We start from the raw sequence: 23,576 nt of genomic DNA, 5'->3' as shown, positions 1-23,576 counted from the left end.
CTCACCCTATGACCCTCATTTTCTACATTTCAACACAAACTGCAGAAAACTCCACCACTGTCTGACACTGCTCCACCGTCTGGCGTGTGGGGACGGCAGTGGGAGGCTGGAGGACTTAAGTGTTAAGACTTGGTTTTCAGACAGATCCTTCCAGCAGTGAGAGAGACCGGCTGGAGGATGAGACTGAAAGTAAGGACCCGGGTTGGAGGTCAACTGAAAGGGTCCACGCTGCAAAGGCAGTGGATCCAGGGCCAAGTACGCTGCAAAGGCAGTGGATCCAGGGCCAAGTCCTGGGCAAGTGAGGGCTGAGGATGGGGGACGTCCCAGAGCACTTTGGTAGCAGAGCCAGGACGAGTCTCCCAACTGCAAATTCAGTGCTTCTCCCACTAAAGGCACACTCTGCCCAATATGATAATAAAGAGAAAGACATCCTGGAGCCCAGCACGTGCAGGTGCCCTCTCTTCTGATACATAAAAGGACGCAGTCTGCGAGCGAGGTCTGTTGCTGTTCCTGAGCAGCGGACAAGGTCTCAGCGCCCAGGCGGCAGCTGGGTGGAACTCCTCTCATTCTGACAAGCACAGGAGCTGCCAGCAGCGGGGCAGCTGCCATTCAGGACCCCCAGAGGCCCTGTGATGTGGCTGCCAACCGTCTCAGGCTCTTTGCTCTGCAGGGCAGACCATGCCTCACAGGCAGAGCAGTGGTTGATGCAGTGAGGAGACCAGGAGTCAAGCCACGCCAGGAGCACAGAAACGCTCACCTGGGCTTCTGTCTCTCTCAGCGCAGTGTCTGAGAAAGACAAAAGAAGAAAGGGAGGTTTGGGGAGGAGGGGGAGATGACCGCACCTTCACAAATGTAAGACAGGAAACAGAGCACCAAGTCTTACCCACAGAGAAGGTATAATGTTTGTTGAATGAATACAGCAACGACTAAGTTGTTTTATACCAAAAGTGGATTCTACCACAGAGGAACTCCTCAGGGCAGAGAACACAGTGTAATCAGCACTGTGTACACAGCAGTGCCCAGGCCTCCCCTGCGTGCAGCAAAGGATCCATGAATACTCAACAAAAGGGAAAACTCCCGCCCTCAGCCCTGCACCTGGTCCTCTTGCCTGGATTCTGAGCAACGTTCCTTTGATCTCTCCTCCTCACGGCAGCTTTCCCTGAGCCCCTACCTAGAATGTACCTCCGTCCCTCTGTCCCCCTCTGTCTCTCTGCCTGGTTTTCTTTCTTTCATACCACCTGGCCACCCTGACATTGTATCTATTTGTGTTCTGCCTGACCATCTTCCTCCAGGAGAGCAAGACTTTGTCTCAATAACTTTTGCACAGCACCTGAAACTCAATCTGGTATCCACAGATGCTCAAGAAATACCTCTTGAATGAATGATCCAAGAAATAGAACAAGCTGTTCAAGCTACAGTGAGCTCCGGACTTTCCAGGTAAATGGCAGACAGCAAGGTCCCTGGGGTGGGGTATTGCGGGGGAGATGGCTGGGAGGGAGGAACTAGACTTGGTGGGCCTTAGGGTCCTTCTCAACTCTTGCAGTCTCAGCTGCCAGCAGCCTTAGATTCCAGCATTTTCTGGTTCATTATTTCACGTCGCTAGTAATAAGCCATTAGTTCTATCATTCCATGATTCCATGCTTCCTCTGGGCAGCTTCAAGCCAAGAGATTACTGTACTGACTCACTTTCCAGACAATCAGAGACATCCAGATGCTAAAGACCTCACAGACCTCACTAGTGGTCAAATCACAGCATTTTACCTTCTTGGGAAGGTGGTCCTGTCTTCTCTGGAGCTGAGAGCAGGTTGAGACACATGTAGTAGAGGAAACTGGAACACACCTGGTTTAGGGCTGAGTAGCTTAGAGGGAGAAGAGGAGAGAATGAGAGATGACATTCCTACTTCAGCTCTGATGGAATTACCCTGCCATGTGCCTGGACGTGAATGCTTTGTTAGAGCCCAGTAAAATCCTAGCCATGGCCGTGGTAGACGAGGCCCTAAGCTGACTATGAAAAGTAAATATGGAAACTGCTATCCACAGCTATAACTTAGGCACCTGGCCTACATAAAGAACTACTGGGGCCAGTGCTGTGGTGTAGTGGGTAAAGCCACTGCCTGCAGTGCCAGCATCCCATACAGGCACAGGTTCTAGTCCCGGCTACTCCTTTTCCAATCCAGCTCCCTGCTTATAGCCTGGGAAAGCAGTGGAAGATAGCCCAAGTACTTGGGCCCCTGCACCCATATGGGAGACTGGGAATAGACTTCTGGCTCCCGGCTTCAGATCGGCCCAGTTCTAGCTGTTGCAGCCAGTTGGGGAGCAAAACAAGGAATAGAAGACCTTTTTTTAAAGATTTATTTATTTATTTGAAAGAGTTCCAGAGAGAGAAGGAGAGGCAGAGAGAGGTCCTCCATCTGCTGGTTCACTCCACAGTTGGCTGCAATGGCCAGAGCTGTGCCAATCCGAAACCAGGAGCCAAGGTTTTCCTCCGGGTCTCCCACGCAGGTGCAGGGGCCCAAGGACTTGGGCCATCTTGCACTGTTTTCCCAGGCCATAGCAGAGAGCTGGATCAGAAGAGGAGTAGCCAGGACTTGAACTGGCGCCCACATGGGATGTTGGCACTGCAGGCAGTGGCTTTACCCACTATGCCACAGCACCAGCCCCAAGACCTTACTTTCTCTCTATCTCTGCCTCTGCTTCTCGCTCTCTGTAACTTAGCCTTTCAACTAAATAAAAAAAGGAACTATTACAAATTTATTGGAAAAAAGTCAAGGGAGGGGGCTGATGTTGTGGCATAGTGGGTGAAGCTATCACCCATAATGCCAGCATCCTATATGGGTATCGGTTCATGTCCCAGCTGCTCCACTTCCAATCCAGCTCCCTGCTAATGGCTTGGGAAGAACAGTAGAAGATGTCCCAAGGGCTTGGGCCCATGCTACCCATGTAGGAGACCTGGAAGAAGCTCCTGGTTCTTGGCTTCAGCCTGGCCCAGCCTCAGCCTTTGCACCCATCAGGGGAGTAAACCAGCAGATGGAAGATTGCTCTGTCTTTCCCTCTCTCTATAACTCTGATTTTCAAATAAATAAATAAATAAATAAAAATTTCTTAAAAAGTCAAGGAGGTCTACTCACCTGAAATTTAATAAAACATACAGACAAAAAATGCCCCTGGGCCAAGAAAGAGTGAGGAGTCCTAAGAAAAGAGGAAGTTATAGAACCTTGATGGACACTCGCAGGGTTCTGCAAGCTCTCGATTTTCCAAAATTTTGAGTCCAGATGTATCCCTATATTCTCTCCTGAATGTTGAGTGCTCTGCTTAGACACATAAGGAGAGCTAAACTCCATCCTGCAGCCACTCTATAGGCCCATGGGCAGTAACAAATGAATTTTCCTAGTAATTATGAGACAAGTGGTGTTATAGTTTGGATATCAGCCTTATGTGCTAGGGATTTGGTGCCCAAAGTCTTATGTTAATAGGTAAGGGGTTAAGGGTAGAGACTTCATCCAACTGTAGTATTTAAAGGTGGGCCTTCAGAAAGTGACTCAATTAAGTTGCTGGGTGGGGCCCAGGATTGAATCATGGCGGCTTTTTAAAGACACACATGGCCATACAACAGGAGCCTGCTCCCTGTCTCACTGCTTCCGGGCTCCCCACGCGATTCTTCCCCTGGATGCAATCCACCATCCACTGCCCTGATCAGACCAGTGGGGTCACCTGGTCTTGGACTGTGAACCTCTAAAACCATGAGCTGAGATAAACCTCTTGCTTCCTAAGTAGCTTCTCTCAGGTGTTTGTTACCAACACAGGCGGCAAACCATTAATGGAAAGGTCGAGAAGGCGGGGATTGAAGCAGTCCTCTGGGAACTGCTGGACTTCTGCACCTGGAACTTCATGGACACTGTTTTCTGGTCATTCTCCTCCCTCGGAGGGCATCAGTTCTCCTCATTTAAATGAAAGGTGAGGCAAATGATTCCCGAGACCCCTTCTAGTTTTGATGTGAAGGTGCCCACCCATCACTTGGAAAGAGAGGTCTACCAGACCAAACCTGGGAAGCACATCTGGCTCAGACCACCACCTGCTGACACTTCAGGGCCACAGTGGTCCTAAGACTACGACACACCAGCCAGAGATTTCCGTTTGTTCACTTGAGAAAGATGCTGCCAGCCCTCTGGCCACTCAGTTTTGCTGGGGACCATACATACCTCGGGCCACTGCAGAACACGGCCTTCAGCTCCAGGGTCAGTTGTATGAAAGATGAGGCAGCTTAGGAGAAGTGGGAAGAAAGCACAGAGCAGTTTAAACCAGAAGTCTGGGTGGTATCCAAGAGCCCTGGCTCACCTTTCTCTCTGTCTCTGTCTCTCTCTGTCTTTCTCTCTCTTTCTCTCTCTAACTCTGCCTGTCAAAAAATTTAAAAAATGAGGAAAAAAAAAAAAAGAGCCCTGGCTCAAATGTGCTGCATCACTCTCAAGCAGCGTACTGGGGAAGTAAGCAACTTAACTTCTCTGAGACTCAGTTTTGATATCTGCACCCTCATGGGTTTTTGTAAACATTAAGTAAGATGAATGTATGTAAAATATCTAACAAGTACTTGGATCAAAGTGCTGAGTAAGCTCATCGTCGTCCTTTCAGGATGATCTGCTGCAATCCGATACATTTGGTAAGGCCCTGGGAAGGACACATCCATTGCTTCTACTCCTTCTCCCACTTTTGTACAAAAGAATTCAGTTCCAGATCCAGGAAGAACAGGAGTCATCACTGCCTGGTGGAAGGACTGACTCTCATCGGGGATGAGACAATGGCTTCTGTGTTAGCTGGTGACCCCGGCCAGTCCCTCCACTGCCTGGCTTGTCTCGTCTCAATCTCCCTTCCACTTCTGTCAGTACTGCCTGTGTCCTGTTCACCCAGGACCCCTGTGAAAGTAGGATCCTAGTCAAGGAAGACATCAGGCGCTTCCCCCTTCACCAGCTCTAGGTTTGGAGATCAGGCTAAGAAACCGTACCAGCAAGGAATTAATTAACCTCTCAGGGTTTCACTGCACTTCTCTGGGGCCACCATTTAACCCACAATTCCCCCAGGGAAAGGGCACCCAGCTTGCTTTCTGTAAGGGCTCTTCTGGGTCAAGTATCTCAGGGATCCAGAGTCTCACATCTCCCTATTCCAGGTCTGTGTGCCCCTTCTGTAGGTGCCTGCTTCCTTCTTCCATCTTGCAGGTTGGGAAGTAGGAAAGAAACTAAAAGCCTACGACACCAGGGAATCTTGTTTTTTCTGACTCCATACTGCACAGACCTCCCTGCAGATCTCAAAGCTTTTTTCTCATATCCTGCTTCCTCTCACTGCCCCACAGACATCCATGCTTCTGCATCCCATCTAGAACCCCATGGGTGTACCATCTTCAGGATCCTGCCTGTTTATTGAAGTATGCAGGCAGGAGGAATGTTAGGAGGAAGGAAAGATGTGGAAGTCAGTTGTCACAATGGCTGAGAAGTGCAGTCATTCGGAAAGTCTGTAAACATTATCTCATTTAATTCTTTTTTTTTTTTTTTTTTTTTGACAGGCAGAGTGGACAGTGAGAGAGAGAGAGACAGAGAGAAAGGTCTTCCTTTGCCGTTGGTTCACCCTCCAATGGCCGCCACGGCCGGCACGCTGCGGCTGACGCACCGCGCTGATCCGAAGGCAGGAGCCAGGTGCTTCTCCTGGTCTCCCATGGGATGCAGGGCCCAAGCACTTGGGCCATCCTCCACTGCACTCCCTGGCCACAGCAGAGAGCTGGCCTGGAAGAGGGGCAACCGGGACAGAATCCGGCGCCCCGACCAGGACTAGAACCCGGTGTGCCAGCGCCGCTAGGTGGAGGATTAGCCTAGTGGGCCGTGGTGCCAGCTCATTTAATTCTCATTATTATCATCACCACGCTCTGGCTGAAGACATTGGAGATAATGTCGATACACAAGGGATGAGGTAAGAATTCCAACTCACAGAGCCAGTGTCGTGGGATAGTGGGTTAAGCTGCTGCCTGCATGCCAGCATCCCATACGGTGTCATACGCGTCTGGCTTCCTTCCTACCTCCAAGCTGCTCTTCATCAGTGTCTTGAAATTTCCTCCTCTAGACATTGAATGTTGCTCAGGATTTTATCTTGGCCCCTTCATCATCTCATTGTATATACCTCCTCCTCAAGGTGTCTTAGCTGCTCCCGCCAGAGGGCCAGCCTTACGAGAACATAGGTCTGTTTTGTTCACTGCTATATCCTTGGCTGGGATAGATCTTACAATAAATATTTGCTGAACAAATGCAAGGCTGGGCACTGAAGACATCTATTCCTGTATCTAAAGATCTCTGCCTCCCCTAACATCCCCACTGGGACCCCTTACAGACATGTCACTCGTGTTCCACACTCACCCTGATCAAACTGAGCACATCCTCCACAGCTCCCCAAATCAGATCCTCCTCCCATGAGCCTCTTCTCGCTAAAAGCACCATTACTCACCTAGATAGCAGCTGGAAGCCAAGACATTGTTCTGAACTGCTCCCTCTCCCTCATGCCCTACATCTAACTGTTCCAACCCCCAATACTGCCTTAGTTCCTGCCACCAAGCTATGTTAATGCCAAGAGGTTGAACTACTAGCCTCCAGTTTTGTCTCCCTATAACTCATCGTCCACACTGCTCCAAGAAGGATCTTTCTAAAACAGAAATTCAAGGATGTCACTCTGCTTCTTTAAGACTGAATGAAGGGGGCCAGCACCACAAAGCTGCCACCTGCAGTGCCGGCATCCCATGTGGGTACCGGTTTGAGTCCGGACTGCTCCACTTCCCATCCAGCTCTCTGCTATAGCCTGAGAGAGCAGAAGATGGCCCAAGTCCTTGGGCTCCTGAACCCATATGGGATACCTGGAAGAAGTTCCTGGCTCCTGGCTTTGGATCAGCCCAGCTTTGGCTATTGCAGCCATTTGGGGAATGAAGTAGCAGATGGAAGACTTCTCTTTCTCTGCCTCTGCCTCTCTGTAACTCTGCCTTTCAAATAAATAAATAAACCTTAAAAAAAAAAAAAGACTGCATAAAGTTCACTGGATAAAGTCCAATTCCTCACATGGTTAATAAGGCCTTGCTTGACTGGACCCTGGCTACCTCTCCATGATAAACTTGTCACACAACACTTCCCACTATATTCTTCATTTTTTTTAAGATTCATTTATTTATTTATTTGAAAGGCAGAGTTACAGAGAGGCAGACGAAGAAAGAGAGGGAGGTCTTCCATCCACTGGTTCATTCCCCAGATGGCTGCAACAGACGGAGCTGAGCCGAGCTGAAGGCAGGAGCCAGGAGTTTCTTTCGGGTCTCCCACACAGGTGCAAGAGCCCAAGGACTTAGGCCATCTTCTACTGCTTTCCCAGGCCATAGCAGAGAGCTGGATCAGAAATAGAGCAGTTGGGACTCGAACTGGCACCCATATGGGATGCCGGCACTGCAGGCAGTGGCTTTACCCACTATACCACAGTGCTGGGCCAGCACTACATTCTATGTGACAAGAATAAAAGACAATAAATGATAATTGTAACAGACAGGCATACCATAGAGATTAAGAAAGTGCCTCTTAAACCGATTCCCTGGGTTTGAATCCTGGGTATGTGACTTTGGGCAAATGCCTTAACCTCTCTGAGTTCCAGTTTGCTCATCAGCTTGAGGATGATCACAACATGAAATTCCTAGGTTTCTCTGAGGACTAGCCTAATCAATACATATAAAGCACTTGTGCACAGTAAGAACTTAATGTTAGTTATCACTGTTAACCAGGTAACACTTACTACTATCACTCTGCTGCTTCCCTCTTCTGTTTCTGGTATCCCCCTTCCCACTCTCACCATTGCTGCCACTTTCTCAGGACGACAAGGGAGAATGATCGAGGCATTTACAGGATGAAAACAGGAGATGTGGGAAAGGAGGGCTTACACTGGATAGGGAATCAATGACTGGTTAGAGAAGGAAAGGAGAAATACACCAGGGGCTGGAGAAGACGGAAGGAATCAAAAGCCACACAGGCTCAGTTTTAGAAAGGTCCTTGGTGTGCAGTCAGATTACACCTTTCCCAGAGTGCTCTCTCCCCGGGAAGGCACTTGGCAGCACGTGAGGACAGCCTTCAGCTGTCACAATGGCCGGGGCATGCCATGCCACTCCGTGCTCAGGAGTCAGGGAAGCTTCCCACCTTGTGAGACCTGAGGGATACAGAACATGGAGGGATCAGGAAGGGAGAGTGTGGTGGGCACTCAACCAGAACCTCTGGGACTTCTCCTGGACACAGAAGTATAGATTAAGTTTGGGAAATGCCTTTCAGGACTGTGGGCTGCTGTGTATTTTCTTCCACTCAACACTGGACAAAGAATATAGATTATGAATGATACACAAACATCCATTCTACAGCATTCCCTCCATGAGTACTCCGAGCAGCTGCTCAACGCCTGCCTCAGTCCCAGCTTCCATTTGCCTACTGCCTACCGAGTTTCTTCGAGAACTTCTCCTTCATGTGGGGAACGATGATGAACAGGCTGTGCAGAACAGACAGGAAAACTTCCATCAAGGCTGGCTGAGTGGCCTGCTCCAAGTGCCTCTGTAAAGAGCCAGGAAGAAGACAGCTGACCAGGACTGAGCCTCTGAAGAAGAAAATGCGTCAATAAAAACTGGCATCAAATCTGGCAGCAGCGGACTAATCTCTTTCATCTGAAGGGCACAAGAAAGGCTGGGGAACTGGAAGTCACAAATCTACATCTGAGCCTTTGATCTGCCACTTAACAGAGTGTACAGATACCTTACCTCCCAGGGTCTCTGCTCCCAAAAAGGTTAAAATGGAATAACACGAAGACTGACCTCCCAGAAACCAATGAGGCCTAGTACATGGAAAATACCTTCTGGGGCCAGTGCTGTGGCCTAGAAGGTTAAGCCACCACCTACAGTGCTGGCATCCCATATGGGTGCTGGTTTGAGTTCCAGATGTTCCACTTCCAATCTAGCTCTCTGTTAATGTGCCTGGGAAAGCAGCAGAAGACAGCCCAAGTGTTTGGGCTCCTGCCACCCATGTGGGAGACCCAAAAGATGCTCTCGGCTCCTGGCTTCAGCCTGGCCCAGCCCCAGCCGTTGTGGCCATTTGGGAAGTGAGCCAGTAGATGGAAGATCTCTCTCTCTCTCTCTGTCTCTCTCTCTCTGTCTCTCTCTCTCTCTCCTCTCTCTCTCCCCCCCTCCTCTCTTCTCTCTCCTCTCACTTCTCTCTCCTTTTTCTCCTCTCTCCTCTCTCCTCTCCCACCCTGTATCTCTGCCTTTCAAACAAATAACGTATGGTAACACTGATGTTTGTATTACTATCATAACAGTATTAATAATATAGTTTACAAAGTGACTTCCTAATTATTATCTCATGTGGTCCTTGAACAGTCATGAAACAGCCTGATGGAGTAGCACAGCTCAGATTAAGAGGAAGAAAACGGGGGTTCCAGTTCAAGCTCTGTACAAAGCCACCACCCTGTGCCCTTGGGTCAGTCACCTCCTCCCCTGTGAAAAGCTGGGGCCTCAGAGGCATTGTTCTTGTAGACACATTCCCTTTGTGTTTTAAACCAAGTTTCTTTTAACTATAAAATCAATATAAGTGCATTAAAGAAAACATATACAATACAGAAAAGTAGAAAGCAGGAACAACACAACAATGTTATGATTTACTTCTAGACCTAGATCTGACCCCTCACACACCTAGGAGGAAGGCAGACAGATAAGGAGAGCAATGGGAGAGATCCAAGTCTCACTGTGAGTCTGCAGCCCAGGGCTCCTGACCACTGTCCCTTGTGCACAGCTGGCTCAGCGACTTCCTAAAGGAGAGCAGCTGTCTCCCCTGCCGCCGGGGGTCCTCCTGCCTGCCACCTGCTGTTCCCAGCACGTGCCCTTCTTTGACTCACAGGACTCACAGGAGGCCCAAACCTGGCGCGGGAGAGGACTCACCCAAGGTCACCTGGAGAATCCACAGCTCTAGGCCCTGCTCTTCCTACCATCTCAATCTCCGGTCAGCTCAAAACACAGCTCTCTTTTCAGAACCAGGTCTCTCTTCAGAGTGGTTGTCTACTCATTTTACAGAACACACATATGTGTTTCTTCCTGGAGCTTAGATCACAGACATTCACCACTGCTCATTACTAAACAAAGAACCAAGGACACCTAGGGCACCTGAAGTCGCAGGTTCAATCCCGGCACTGTAATGTATTTGCTTTGTAACCACAGGACTATGACAACCTCATCTATAAATTGGGGAAAATCATAGCACCCATTTCCCAGGGTCATTAGATGGATTAAGCTAAGTAACAAATATAAGGTACCTACCACTCCATAAACATTACCTATATCTTCTGTTACTATGACTGCTTCTTACTTTTTCTTAAGAGGTGTCTGTTAATTTTATAATGAAACACTATATTTTTAAAACCAAAGAATAGGTGGCTGCTAGAATGACACTGAAGCCCTCAGCAAGGCCAGCTGAGCTGTCATGGTCTGTGCCTCTCAGCCTGGCTCACCCTCACATTCTTCTCTGCCCCAAGTTTCACGCAGAACATGAGTAAGAGGAACCCACCATCACCATGGGGATACACAGAGAGTCACAGACACTGAGAAGAAACTCTGAGAAGGCTTCCAACGTGTCTTCTTTCTCGGCGCTTGGAGCTGTGAATGGATTCTCCTGGGCCAAAGGCTCACTCTGGAACTCCACAGCCAACCTGAGGAACCAATATGTGAGTATGTCTGCTACCCTACCACCTGTGCAACACGAAAGTCAGAAGCACCCTCCAAGGGACAGGTATTTGGCCTCGCAATTAAGATGCAGTTAGGATGCCCACGTCCACCTCTGGCTCCTGACTCCAGCTTCCTGCTAACGCAGACCCTGGGAGGCAGAGGTGATGGCCCCAGTGACCAGGTTCCCACCACACATTGGGGAGACCTGGATTGAGCTCTCAATTCTCAGCGTCATCCTGGCTCAGTCCCAGACATTGCAGGCATTTGGGGAGTGGGCCAGCAGGTGCAAGCTTCCCCTCTCTGTCTGTCTGCCTCAAACCAAAGTTTCAAGAAAGGAAGAAATATCCTTGCAGTGGGATGCCTGAGCTCCAGATCCGGGAAAACATCCTTAATATCAGATGGAGAGGATTCAAGAGACCTCACTGAGGAGACCTGGTCCTTGGTTACCCCTCCAGTCTCTTGCTCCCCACCCCTCCCCATGACTCTTCCACCCCACCACATGTGCTTCCCTGGATATGCCATGTTATCTGATGCTTCACATCTCTGTCTTTAAATATGCTGCTCTCTCTACCTGGAATACATCTCCTGGAAGGTGATGTTTCTTAACAACCTACCAAATTCCACGTATACTATCCTGGGGGAGGCAGGGGCCGGCATTGCTGTTTAACAGGTAAAGCCACTGCCTGCAGCACCAACATGCCATAATGGCATGTTCCAGCTGCTCCACTCTTGATTCGGCTGCCTGGAAATGGCCTGGGAAAAGCAGCAGAAGATGGCTCAAGTGTGTGGGCCCCTGCCATGCACATGGGCGACTCCTAGCTCCTGGCTTCAGCCTGGCCCAGTGCTGGCCATTGCACCATCTGAGGAGTGAACTAGAGGATAAAAGATTTCTATCTCTATATCTTCCTCTAACTCTTTCAAAACAAACAAATAAATATTTTAAAAAAAGAAATATCCTACCCCAGCACCCTGTCCTTCAGCTTCCTTCACACACCCTCAGTCCCCACCCCAAGCAAAAGCGTCTCACTGTGAAGCAGAGCGTCGGAAATCAGGTTCTGCTTGCAGAACTCCATCCTGTCTGAATTCCTTGCATCCCCACCCTCCACACAACCACCCCAAACCACAGAGGGCCCTTACCTGCAGGCATTTCTGAAGCCCTCCAGAGTGCTCAGGAGGAACCTCCCCCTCTGAAAAATGGCCTTCTCTGAATCCCTATTGGAGGCATGGCCCTGAGGTGGGAAGGAGAGAGAAGAAACTCTGGTCAAATACTTATCCTGTGTGCCAACCTGTGCTTGGAGGACTACAGACCTCCTCCACTTCTACTGCAGACTGATGTGCCCATACACCCAAGATCTTGCGTATAGGCTTACAAATATAATAGCACCTTCAAAATACAGTGGGGGCAGGGGCAGTGTGTGGCACAGCAGGCGAAGCTGCTGCCTGCATTATCAGCATCCTATTTGAGTGCCGGTTCAAGTCCCGGATGCTCCACTTCTGATCTAGCTCTTTGCTAATATGCCTGGAAAAGCAGCAGAAGATGGCCCCAGTACTTGGGCTCCTACCACCCATGAGGAAGACTAAGATGGAATTCCTGGCTCCTTGCTTAAGGCTTCCCCAGCCCTGGCTGTTGTGGCCATTTGAGGAATAAACCATGGGTAGAAGATCTCTCTGTCTCTCTTTCTCTATATAAAACTCTTTCAAATAAATGAATAAATCTTTTAAAATGAACTAAAATATGGGAGCAGGGAAAACTTAACTACTCATGTCCTTGTGAACCACAGGGCTGGCTCTTGGTCTATTATATGCAGGAAGCTGTCACGTTAGTTAACTAGCTATGTCTGTATTAGCTGGTACAAACACAAGAAAATCTCCCCATTCCATCAGGTATGAAGAGCTTAGGTTCTTTTTTTTTCCTAAAGATTTATCTATTTATTTGAAAGGCAGTGTTATAAAGAGGCAGAGAGAGAGAGAGAGGGAGGGAGGGAGGAAGGGAGGGAGGGGTCTTCCATCCACTGGTTCACTCCTAATTGGCTGCAACGGCTAGAGTTGCACCGATCCAAAGCCAGGAGCCAGGAGCTTCCTCTGGGTCTCCCATGTGGGTTCAGGGGTCTAAGGACTTGGGCCATCCTCCACTGCTTTCCCAGGCCACAGCAGAGAACTGGATCAGAAGTGGAGCAGCTGGGACTTGAACTGGCACATATGGGATGCTTGCACTTATGGCGGCAACTTACCTGCTACACCACAGCACCAGCCTCGAGCTTAGTTTCTAAAGTTAACATATTCTAAAGACATATTCAAAGTTCACACTGACGGCATCTTTCCTGGTATCCTAAGTCCAGAGATAATTTAAAGCCAACCACTGGCCAGTACTGTGGCACAGCAAGTAAAGCCACCATCTGCAGCACCAGTGTCCCATATGAGTGCTGGCTCAAGTCCCGGCTGCTCCACTTCTGATCCCGCTTCCCGCTAATGTGTCTGGGAAAGCAGTGGATGACGGCCCAAGTGTTTGGGCCCCTACACCCACATGAGCCCTGGAAGAAGCTCCTGGCTCAGCCCTGGAGTAAACCAGCAGATGGAAGATACCTCTCTCTCTCTGTGTCTCTCAGTAACTCTGCCTTTCAAATAAATAAATAAATCTTAAAAAAAATCATAACACACTGCACATCAGACAGATTCTTTCCAAGATTCCACTGATTTCAATCATATACAATTTTGTGAACACATTTATCATATCTGCCTGGATGACATAAAGAGACAAAACAAGTAATAGGCTTGCATGCAAACACTTTGGGATTTACTATTCAGATTCAGGTACTATTAATTTTGGATCTTGGGGAAAAATTATTAAACCTCTGTGGTTTCAGTTTCCTCATCTGTAAAAACATCTTAAGGAGATTAATCCCTAAGCCTTACAGTCAGGAAAAAAAAAACTCATTGTAGGCATGTGCACACAAGAAGAAGCTATATAATGGCATACACAGGCAAAACAATGTACCAGTTTGTCTTTATTATTTATTTTTTTTTGACAGGCAGAGTGGACAGTGAGAAAGAGAGACAGAGAGAAAGGTCTTCCTTTTGCCGTTGGTTCACCCTCCAATGGCCGCCGCGGCCGGCGCACCGCGCTGACCCGAAGCCAGGAGCCAGGTGCTTCTCCTGGTCTCCCATGGGGTGCAGGGCCCAAGCACTTGGGCCATCCTCCACTGCACTCCCGGCCACAGCAGAGAGCTGGCCTGGAAGAGGGGCAACCGGGACAGAATCCGGCGCCCCAACCGGGACTAGAACCCGGTGTGCCGGCGCCGCAAGGTGGAGGATTAGCCTAGTGAGCCGCGGCGCTGGCCCCAGTTTGTCTTTCAAACATATCATAGGGGCTGGCATTGTGGTACAGTGGGCTAAGCTGCTGCCTGTGATGCCTGCATCCAATATGGCTGCCAGCTTAAGTCCCAGCTGCTCCACTTCCGATCCAGCTCCCTGCTCACGTACCTGGGAAAGCAGCAGAAGACGGCCCAAGTGCTTGGGCCCCTGCACCCACATTTGAGACTCAGAATAAGCTCTGGGTTCCCGGCTTCAGCCAGGCACAGCCCTGGCCATTGCAACCATTTGGAGAGTAAACCAGAGAATGGAAACTCTCTCTCTCTTTCCTCTGTCTCAGGAACTCTCCATTCAAGTAAATATTAAAAAGAAATATCACAGCAAGATCTCCAGAAGAAGCAGACATGGATGCACTGACCAGGGGCCTTCTGTTCAGCGGAGCCTGGGAGAATTCCACACACCGGCCCAGCATGGCTTCAAGCAAGGCCCGCAGCTCCCTGTACTGCACAGGCAGAGCACTCTGATGATCCTTCCTGCATCCAGGGAGACAAGAGAAGGCTCGGGGTTAGGTTAAGGTACTCTCAAGACACCGCTAGCCTCTCAGGCAATGGGCGGCAGTGTGGTGGATCAGGCTCAGGGTCCGATCTCACAAAAGTCCTTGCTCCTGCTCTTAAGCAGCTGTACAACCTTGTGCACATTCCTTACTCTCTCCCACCATCAATTTCCTAATCTATGAAATGAGGGTTAATAGTTCTCTCCTCATAGAATTATCCTTAAGGTCAGGGCCAGTGCTATGGTGTAGAAGGTTAAGCCTTTGCTGCAGTGCCTGTGTCCCACATGGGCACTGGTTCAAGTCCTGGCTGCTCCACTTCCCATCTAGCTCCCTGCTGATGTGCCTAACAGCAGAAGATGGCCCAAGTACTTGGGTCCCAGCACCCATGTGGGAAACTCAAAAGAAGCACCTGGCTCCAGGCTTCAGCCTGGGCCAGCCCCGGCCATTGAGGCCATTTGGGGAGTGAACCAGCAGATGGAAGACCTTTCTCTCTGTCTCATTCTCTTTCTATCTCTGCCTTTCAAATAAATAAGTCTTTTAAAAAATTATCTTGAGGTGTGGTGGGAATGCAAACTAGTAAAGCCACTATGGAAGTCAGTCTGGAGATTCCTCAGAAACCTGAATATAACCCTACCATACAACCCAGCCATACCACTCCTTGGAATTTACCCAAAGGAAATTAAATTGGCAAACAAAAAAGCTGTCTGCACCTTAATGTTTATTGCAGCTCAATTCACAATAGCTAAGACCTGGAATCGACCCAAATTCCTATTAACAGTAGACTGGATAAAGAAATTATGGGACATGTACTCTATAGAATACTATACAGCAGTAAAAAAAAAAAAAAAAATGAAACCCAGTCATTTACAACAAAATGGAGAAATCTGGAAAACATCATGCTGAGTGAAATAAGCCAGTCCCAAAGGGACAAATATATGTTCTCCCTGATCGGTGACAACTAACCGAGCACCAAAAAAGAAACCTGTTGAAGTGAAAGGGACACTATGAGAAACAGTGACTTGATCAGCCCTTGTCCTGACTGTTGATGAACAACTTAATACTTTATCCCTTTTAGTATTTTTTTTTTTTGTCCTATTTAGTACTATTGGTTGAACTCTGTAATTAACACATAATTATTCTTAGGTGTTTAAATTTAACTGAAAAGTGATCTCTGTCAAATATAAGAGTGGGAATAAGAGAGGGAGGAGATGTACAATTTGGGACATGCTCAATCTGACTTGCCCTAGATGGTAGAGTTAGAAATGTGCCAGGGGATTACATTTCAATCCCATCAAGGTGGCATGTACTAATGCCATCTCACTAGTCCAAGTGATCAATTTCAGTTCACAATTGATCCTAATGATAGGTCTAAGAGTCAAAGAGATCACATAAACAAGACTAGTGTCTGCTAATAATAACTGATAGTATTAAGAAGGAGAGAACGGGCCGGCGCCGCGGCTCACTAGGCTAATCCTCCGCCTAGCGGCGCCGGCACACCGGGTTCTAGTCCCGGTCGGGGCGCCGGATTCTGTCCCGGTTGCCCCTCTTCCAGGCCAGCCCTCTGCTGTGGCCAGGGAGTGCAGTGGAGGATGGCCCAGGTGCTTGGGCCCTGCACCCCATGGGAGACCAGGAAAAGCACCTGGCTCCTGGCTCCTGCCATCGGATCAGCGCGGTGTGCCGGCCGCAGCGCACCGGCCGCGGCGGCCATTGGAGGGTGAACCAACGGCAAAGGAAGACCTTTCTCTCTGTCTCTCTCTCTCACTGTCCACTCTGCCTGTCAAAAAAAAAAAAAAAAAAGAAGGAGAGAACGATCCAACATGGGAAGCGAGATACACAGCAGACTCAGAGAATGGCAGATGTCCTAAACAGCACTCTGGCCTCAGAATCAGCCTTTAAGGCATTTGGATCTGGCTGAAGAGCCCATGATAGTAATTTAGGCATGAAAAGCCAAGACACTCTGGCAAAAAAAAACCTAAATGAAAGATCCCTGCGAGTGAGATCCCAGTGGAAAGAATGGGCCATCAAAGAAGGAGGTACTTTTCTCTGAAGGGAGGAGAGAACTTCTACTTTGACTATGACCTTCTCTAAATAAGATCGGAGTCAGTGAACTCAAAAGGCTTCCATAGCCTTGGCAACTCATGACAAGAGCCTAGGGAGATTACTGACGCCATAAACAAGAGTGTCAATTTGTTAAGTCAACAACAGGAGTCACTGTGCACTTACTCCTCATGTAGGATCTCTGTCCTTAATGTGTTGTATAATGTGAATTAATGCTATAACTAGTACTCAAACAGTATTTTACACTTTATTTTTCGGTGTGGGTGCAAACTGTTGAAATCTTTACTTAATATATTCTAAATTGATCTTCTGTATATAAAGATAATTGAAAATGAATCTTAATGCAAATGGAATGGGAGAGGGAGCGGAAAATGGGAGGGTTGCAAGTGGGAGGGAAGTTATGGGGGGAAAAGTCATTGTAATCCATAAGCTGTTCTTTGGAAATTTATATTTATTAAATAAAAGCTAAAAAAATTATCTGAGGGTCAATTAAATAATGAATGCCAAGCACTCATCTCAATGATTAATTCATAAGAAGTCTCTATGTATGCCAGCCATGACTATTATTATTATTATTATTATTGACACAGAGGGTTTCTGAGTAGGACCTCCTACTGAAAGAAGCACCTAGAAACGAAGGTGCATCAAAGACAGAATGGCCACTGCTCTCAAATCGGTGATAAGCTGTCCTGAGGAAAAGATCAACCTCCACAGAGAACACCAGGATCAACAGGTAAATGTTTCCAGATCCAGATTTTATTTCAGTATATGGAAGAATTTCCTGAGAATCAAAACTTTATAGAGGTAGAGGAGACTACTTAGGAAGAAGTTCTCATCTGTGAGATTATAAGATGACTGGAAAAATACTTCTGGAGATTCAATCATGCCTGTGCAGTAAATGTAGACAGGTACCTGTGGTGGAATGAGAAGGCCAGGCCAAGATGGCCGCTGGCAACAGAAACTGCCTGGCAACAGGCTGTGATTGGATGGCTTTGGAAACTGCCTGGCAAAAGGCTGTGATTGGTTAGGGCACTGTGGCTGGCACTGCGCCGATCTGAAGCCAGGAGCCAGGTGCTTCTCCTAGTCTCCCATGGGGTGCAGGGCCCAAGCACTTGGGCCATCCTCCACTGCACTCCCGGGCCACAGCAGAGAGCTGGCCTGGAAGAGAAGCTGGACTGGTCAGAATCCGGCGCCCCGACCGGGACTAGAACCCAGGGTGCCGGCACCACAGGTGGAGGATCAGCCTGTTGAGCAGCGGCTCTGACTTTCAAATAAATAAATAAATCTTTAAAAAAAATATGAATGAATGACTACTTGACAGGGTATTTGGTTTCCTAGGGCTGCTGTAATAAATTACCACAAACTGAGCAATGCAAAACAGAAGTTTATTCCCTCACAGTTCTGGATGCCTCCCTCTAAAGTTCTTGAGAAGAATCTTGCTTCATCTCTTAGCTTCTGGTGGGTGCCACCAACCTGTGGCATTCCTTGGCTTGTCACTAAATTGCCCTACATTCTGCCCGTCTTCACATGGCCATCTTCTCTCTGTGTCTATGCTGCTGTTTATCCAGATACCAGGCATTGGATTTGGAGCCCCTGAAAGATGACTTTCTCTTACCTCAATGATCGTTTTTTAAAATTTACTTAATTTTTTGAAAGGCAGAGTCACAGAGAGGCAGGGACAGAAAGAGAGAGAGGCCTTCCATCAGCTGGTTCACTCCCCCAAATAGCTGCAATGGTCAAAGCCAGGAGCCAGGAGCTTCTTCCAGGTCTCCTACATGGGTGCAAGGGTCCAAGAACTTGGGTCATCTTCTACTGCTATCCCAGGCCATAGCAGAGAGCTGGATCAGAAGTAAAACAGCTGGGATTCGAACAAGCAACCATAGGGGATGCCAGCACTGCAGGCAGTGGCTTTACTGGCTATGCCACAGTGCCAGCCCCGATTACATCAATGATTTCTACAAAGGTTTTATTTCCAAACAAGGCACATCCAAGAGTTCTGGGTAAATTTGAATGTTGGGAAGGTGGTACACAATTTTCAGCCCACTACAGTAGCTAAGGAAAACCTGTTAACTCACTGGAATTTTTTTTGAACACTTCTAACATATTCTCAGTAAAGATTAGTTAAGGCTTGATTTTCCCTTTCCTTCTCCATTTGTGGAAGTTCTATATTTCCATTCTACACTGATTAGCAAGCTCTCATTCCACCATCTTTAAATGCTTTTCAGCATCTCTCATTCCTGATTCTCTCTTCTAGCTGTATTCTCAGAGAATCTCTGAACCACTCTGCCTCAGACAACATTTTGGGCAGTTAAAGTCAGAAGTAAAATCATCCAAGAATCAACAACCTGCCCCCTGTCCATCTCTCTCCACAATTCTGAACCAACCAGCTTCTCAGCTTCTTCAGCCACCAGCTGCCTTCAAGATTCCTGCTGGCCAAACCAGCCACCGTGCCCTCAGAAATCCCTATACTTTCACACCAACATGTGTGGTTAGCCCAGGTCCTGTCCCAAATCGAAATCTCCCTTATCCTTCACAACGCAGCTCAAACACCTCCCACCTGAAAGATGTTTTGGGTCCCAAAGCACCGGCCACCTGGGAGACTCTGGGTTCTGCGTGGGTACCTATAATCGACATTGTTTTTACTCTATTTTTTTGGTGCCCTGTTGGTTCAGTGATCACACCCACTCTGGGATTCATGCCCCAGATTTAGAGATTTAAACCCAGGGGAGCACAAGTGGGAAAGGAGACAGACTGAAATCATTGAAATGCAAACGCTAATTTTCATTTCAATTTTTAGAACCAACCTAAAGTTAAATATGGTAACAGGAGAGTCTATAAATATTGAAAATCTCCACATTATAAAATTAAAAATATAACTGACTGACCTTGAGAAACAGAAAGTAGGGAGGGGGAGGGAAAGGAAGAGATGCAGCTCTGCTAACCACAAAGGGAGTCAGGAGATACTGCTGTAAGATGGAACAGGAAATTCAGTATATTATGTAAAGGTTCAAAGACATTATATATTAACTAGTAAAAAATGCCAAAGAGATGTAGAAAAGAGAAAAACTGTGAGCTAATTACCAGCTTCTTACTGGTAAATCAATGAATAATGACAAATCAACAAAGAAACAGTATTATGAGTATATGGTTTAGATTTGGGGAGCTAGTCACCAGAACTAAAACCAAAATGAGTTAAAGTTAGTTTCTCTTAGGAAGCAGAGACAGAGCTGGATCAGAAGAGGAGCAGCTGAGACTTGAACCGTCACCCATATGGGATGCCAGTGCTGCAGGCCAGAGCTTTAACCCACTGTACCACAGCACTGGCCCCTCACTGTCCCTTTTAACATCCTTCTTTCATATACTGGTTACCCATTACAAATGAGAGATATAGCACCAACAAAACTGACTAGGTACGTGAACTCTTAGAGCTTGTATTTGAGGCAAGGGTGTGGTGAATATAAAGCAAATAAATAAACAAAACTATCACAGGCAACTTGATTAGATTAATAAAAGGCATCCTGAATGAGACCTGAAGGATAGGAAGTCTTGCAAAGATTTAAAGGCAGGATATTCCAGACAAAGGGACCATTAGTAGAAAATCCCTAAGGTAGGATTAAGTTTGATGAGTTCAAGAAACAGAAAGAAGACCAAAGAAGTGAGCAAGAAGTGACTGAGAGGGGCCAGAGCTATAGCGTAGCAGGTAAAGCCCTGCCTGCAGTGCTGGCATCCCATATGTGCGCTGGTTGGAGCCCTGGTTGCTCCACTTCCGATCCAGCTCTCTGCTATGGCCTGGGAGAGCAATAGAAGATGGCCCAAGTCCTTGGGCCCCTGCACCCATGTGGGAGACCTGGAAGAGACTCATGGTTCCTGGCTTAGGATCAGTGCAGCTCCGGCCATGATAGCCATTTGGAGGGTGAGCAGGCAGATGGAAGACATCTTTCTCTCTCTCTCTGCCCCTGCCTCTCTGTAACTCTGCCTTTCAAATAAATTAATTAGTTAAAAAAAAAAAAGAAGTGATTGAGATATGATTCTGGCATCCCATACAGCATCTCCATTTCTGATCCAGCTCCCTGCTAATGTGCCTGGAAAAGCAGTGGTCCCTGACAACCCATATGGGAGAACCATATGGAGTTTCAGGCTCCTGGACATCATGGCCATCTGGGAGTGAACCAGCGGATCTCTGTGTATGTGTATGTGTGTATATATGTGTACCTCTCTCTCTGTAACTCTGACTTTCAAAAAAATAAACAAATAAGTCATGAAAAAGTTGGGGGGTGGCAGCATTGTGGCATAGCAGGTAAAGCTAATGCCTGCAATGCCAGCTTTCCACATGGACCCCAGTTTAAGTCCTGGCTGTTCCACATCTGATCCAGCTCCCTGCTAATGGCCTAGAAAAAGCAGCAGAAGATGGACCAAGTACTTGGCCCGTGCACCCACATGGGAGACGAAGATGAAGCTCCTAGCTTCAGCCTTGCCTAGCCCCAGCTATTGCTGCCAACTGGGAATCAATACATACATATATGTAGAAGAATGAAATTAGATCTGGGGCCGGCACTGTGGTGTAGTGGGTAAAGCCGCCACCTGCAGTGCCAACATCCCATATGGGCATCGGTTCGAGTCCCAGCTGCTCCACTTCTGATCCAGCTCTCTGTTATGGACTGGGAAAGCAGAAGATGGCCCAAGTGCTTGTTCGCACCCATGTGGGAGATCCAGAAGAAGTTCCTGGCTCCTGGCTTCAGATTGGCCCAGCTCCGGCCATTTCTGCTATTTGGGGAGTGAATCAAAGGATGGAAGACCTTTCTGTCTCTCCCTCTCTCTAATTCTGCCTCTCAAATAAATAAATTTTTTTTAAAAGCTTCTTTAAGATTTCTTTATTATTTGAAAGACAGAGTTATAGAGAGGCAGAGGCAGAGAAAGGTCGTCCACCTGCTGGATCACTCCCCAAATGGCCACAACAGCTGGAGCTGGATCGATCCAAAGCCAGGAGCTAGGAGCTTCTTCCGGATGGCCCACACGGGTGCAGGGGCTCAAGGATGGCTCAAGGCCATGTTCTACTACTTTCCCAGGCCATAGCAGAAAGTTGGATCGGAAGTGGACCAGCTGGGACTCCAACAAGCGCTCATATGGGATGCCAGTACTGCAGGCAGTGGCTTTAACTGCTATGCCACAGTGCTAGCCCCTAAATAAAATTAAAAAAAAAAAAAAAAAAAAAAAAAAAAAAAAAAAAAAAAAACCTAGAAATAGGCCTGCCACATGATCTAGCAATCTCACTATTGAGTATATACCCAAAAGACTTGAACACATTGTATCAAAGAGATACCTGCACCACTATGTTTATAGCATCACTGTCCATAATAGTCCATCATCAGATGAATGGATAAAGAAAATGTGAGGGCCGGTGCTGTGGTTAATCCTCCGCCAGTGGTGCCGCATCCCATATGGGCACTGGTTCTAGTCCCGGCTGCTCCTCTTCTAATCTAGCGCTCTGCTATTGCCTGAGAAGACAGTGGAAGATGCCCCAAGTGCTTGGACCCTTACACCCACGTGGGAGACCCAGAAGAAGCTCCCGGCTCCTGGCTTCGCCTTAGCTCTCAGCTCTGGCCGTTGCAGCCATTCGAGGAGTGCACCAGCGGATGGAAGACTTCTCTCTGTCTCTCCTTCTCACTGTCTGTAACTCTACCTCTCAAATAAATAAATAAAATCTTTTTTTAAAATGTGGCATATATTCACAAGGAATATTATTCAGCTATAAAAAGAATGAAATTCTACCATTTACATCAAAATGGACACAATTGGAGCACATCATGTTGAGTAAAATAAGCTGGACCCAGAAAGACAAATACCACATGTTCTCCCTTATACGTGAGAACTAAAATTAAAAAAAAAAAAAAAAGATAGAAATGCCTGTGTGTGTATCAGTATTGCTGCAAATACAGTTTTGTGAAACTCTGTATTATATCTAAGTCAAACCATTGGTTACAAATGTTATACTATATAGTTTTAATGATCTGTAAATACTCTAAAATTTACTGTATATGTGTGAAATGGTAATTTTCCATTTTCCATAGCCGTTGTTTATATTCCCACTAAACTAGGGCCTTATTGCTTTTTACTTGTTAAATTTCTTATTCAATGAAGTAGTAAGCTTTTTTAGTGTAATATAAATTTAAAATATGTTATCTCAAAAACTAAAAAAAGATAGAAAAAAAGAAAGGAAGAAGGGAGGGGAGTGGGAGAAGGAGTCAGGAAGTGAATATCATTATGTTCTTAGAATTGCATCTATAAACCACATTGAATCTGTTAAAAACTAATTAAAATTAAAATAAAAAAGAAATTGGAAAAAAATTATATCCATGAAATAAGCACAGAATAAAATGCTCTATATTAAAAAAATTTTTAAAAGATGCAGGGACAGGCACTTAGCCTAGCAGTTAAAATACGGTGTCTCACATCAAAGTATCTGAGTTTGATTCCCAGCTCTGTGGCGCTAGCTTCATGATAATGTAGACCCAGGGAGGCAGCAACAATGGCTCACAGAATTGGTTTCCTGCCACCCACAAGGAAGACCTAGATTGTGTTCCCAGCTCCCAGCTTTGGCCTAGCTCAGACACAGCCAATGCAGGCTTCTGGAGGGTAAACTAGCATATGGGAAATTGCTCTCTGTCTCTCTCTCTCCCCTCTCTGTCTCTCAAATAAATGTATTCTTAAAAATAATTTTTTAAAAGGCAGGAAACTGGAAAGACATCTTCCAAATTAAAATATGAAAGCAAAAATAAAATACTCGTTAAAGGAGTAGCGAGATAGGGAGCGGGTACTTAGCGTAGCAGTTGTAACACCCACAATGACATCAGAGTGCCTGGGTTCCACGCCTGGCTCTGGCTCCTGGATCCAGCTTCCTGCTAA

At 47.1% G+C, this 23,576-nt stretch overlaps 1 protein-coding gene across 6 annotated transcripts in view; it reads right to left on the bottom strand.

The window, feature by feature from the left end:
* MEI1 (meiotic double-stranded break formation protein 1) overlaps positions 1 to 23,576 on the bottom strand; it is a 75,178-nt gene that overhangs the window by 28,388 nt on the left and 23,214 nt on the right. For all 6 annotated transcript variants that reach the window (XM_051834030.2, XM_051834027.2, XM_051834029.2 and 3 more), the window contains 6 exons: positions 14,481 to 14,595; positions 11,891 to 11,982; positions 10,596 to 10,737; positions 8,486 to 8,597; positions 4,200 to 4,260; positions 1,762 to 1,859 (listed from right to left, as the gene is read on the bottom strand). In XM_051834030.2, coding sequence (XP_051689990.2) covers positions 1,762 to 1,859; positions 4,200 to 4,260; positions 8,486 to 8,597; positions 10,596 to 10,737; positions 11,891 to 11,982; positions 14,481 to 14,595 — 620 coding nt within the window. The remainder of the gene's footprint in view (positions 1 to 1,761; positions 1,860 to 4,199; positions 4,261 to 8,485; positions 8,598 to 10,595; positions 10,738 to 11,890; positions 11,983 to 14,480; positions 14,596 to 23,576) is intronic.

This window comes from Oryctolagus cuniculus, chromosome 11 (assembly GCF_964237555.1).
Source record: "Oryctolagus cuniculus chromosome 11, mOryCun1.1, whole genome shotgun sequence".
Taxonomy (NCBI): domain Eukaryota; kingdom Metazoa; phylum Chordata; class Mammalia; order Lagomorpha; family Leporidae; genus Oryctolagus; species Oryctolagus cuniculus.
Note: the sequence above shows the minus strand (reverse complement) of the source record. Positions and strands in the feature narration are given on the sequence as shown.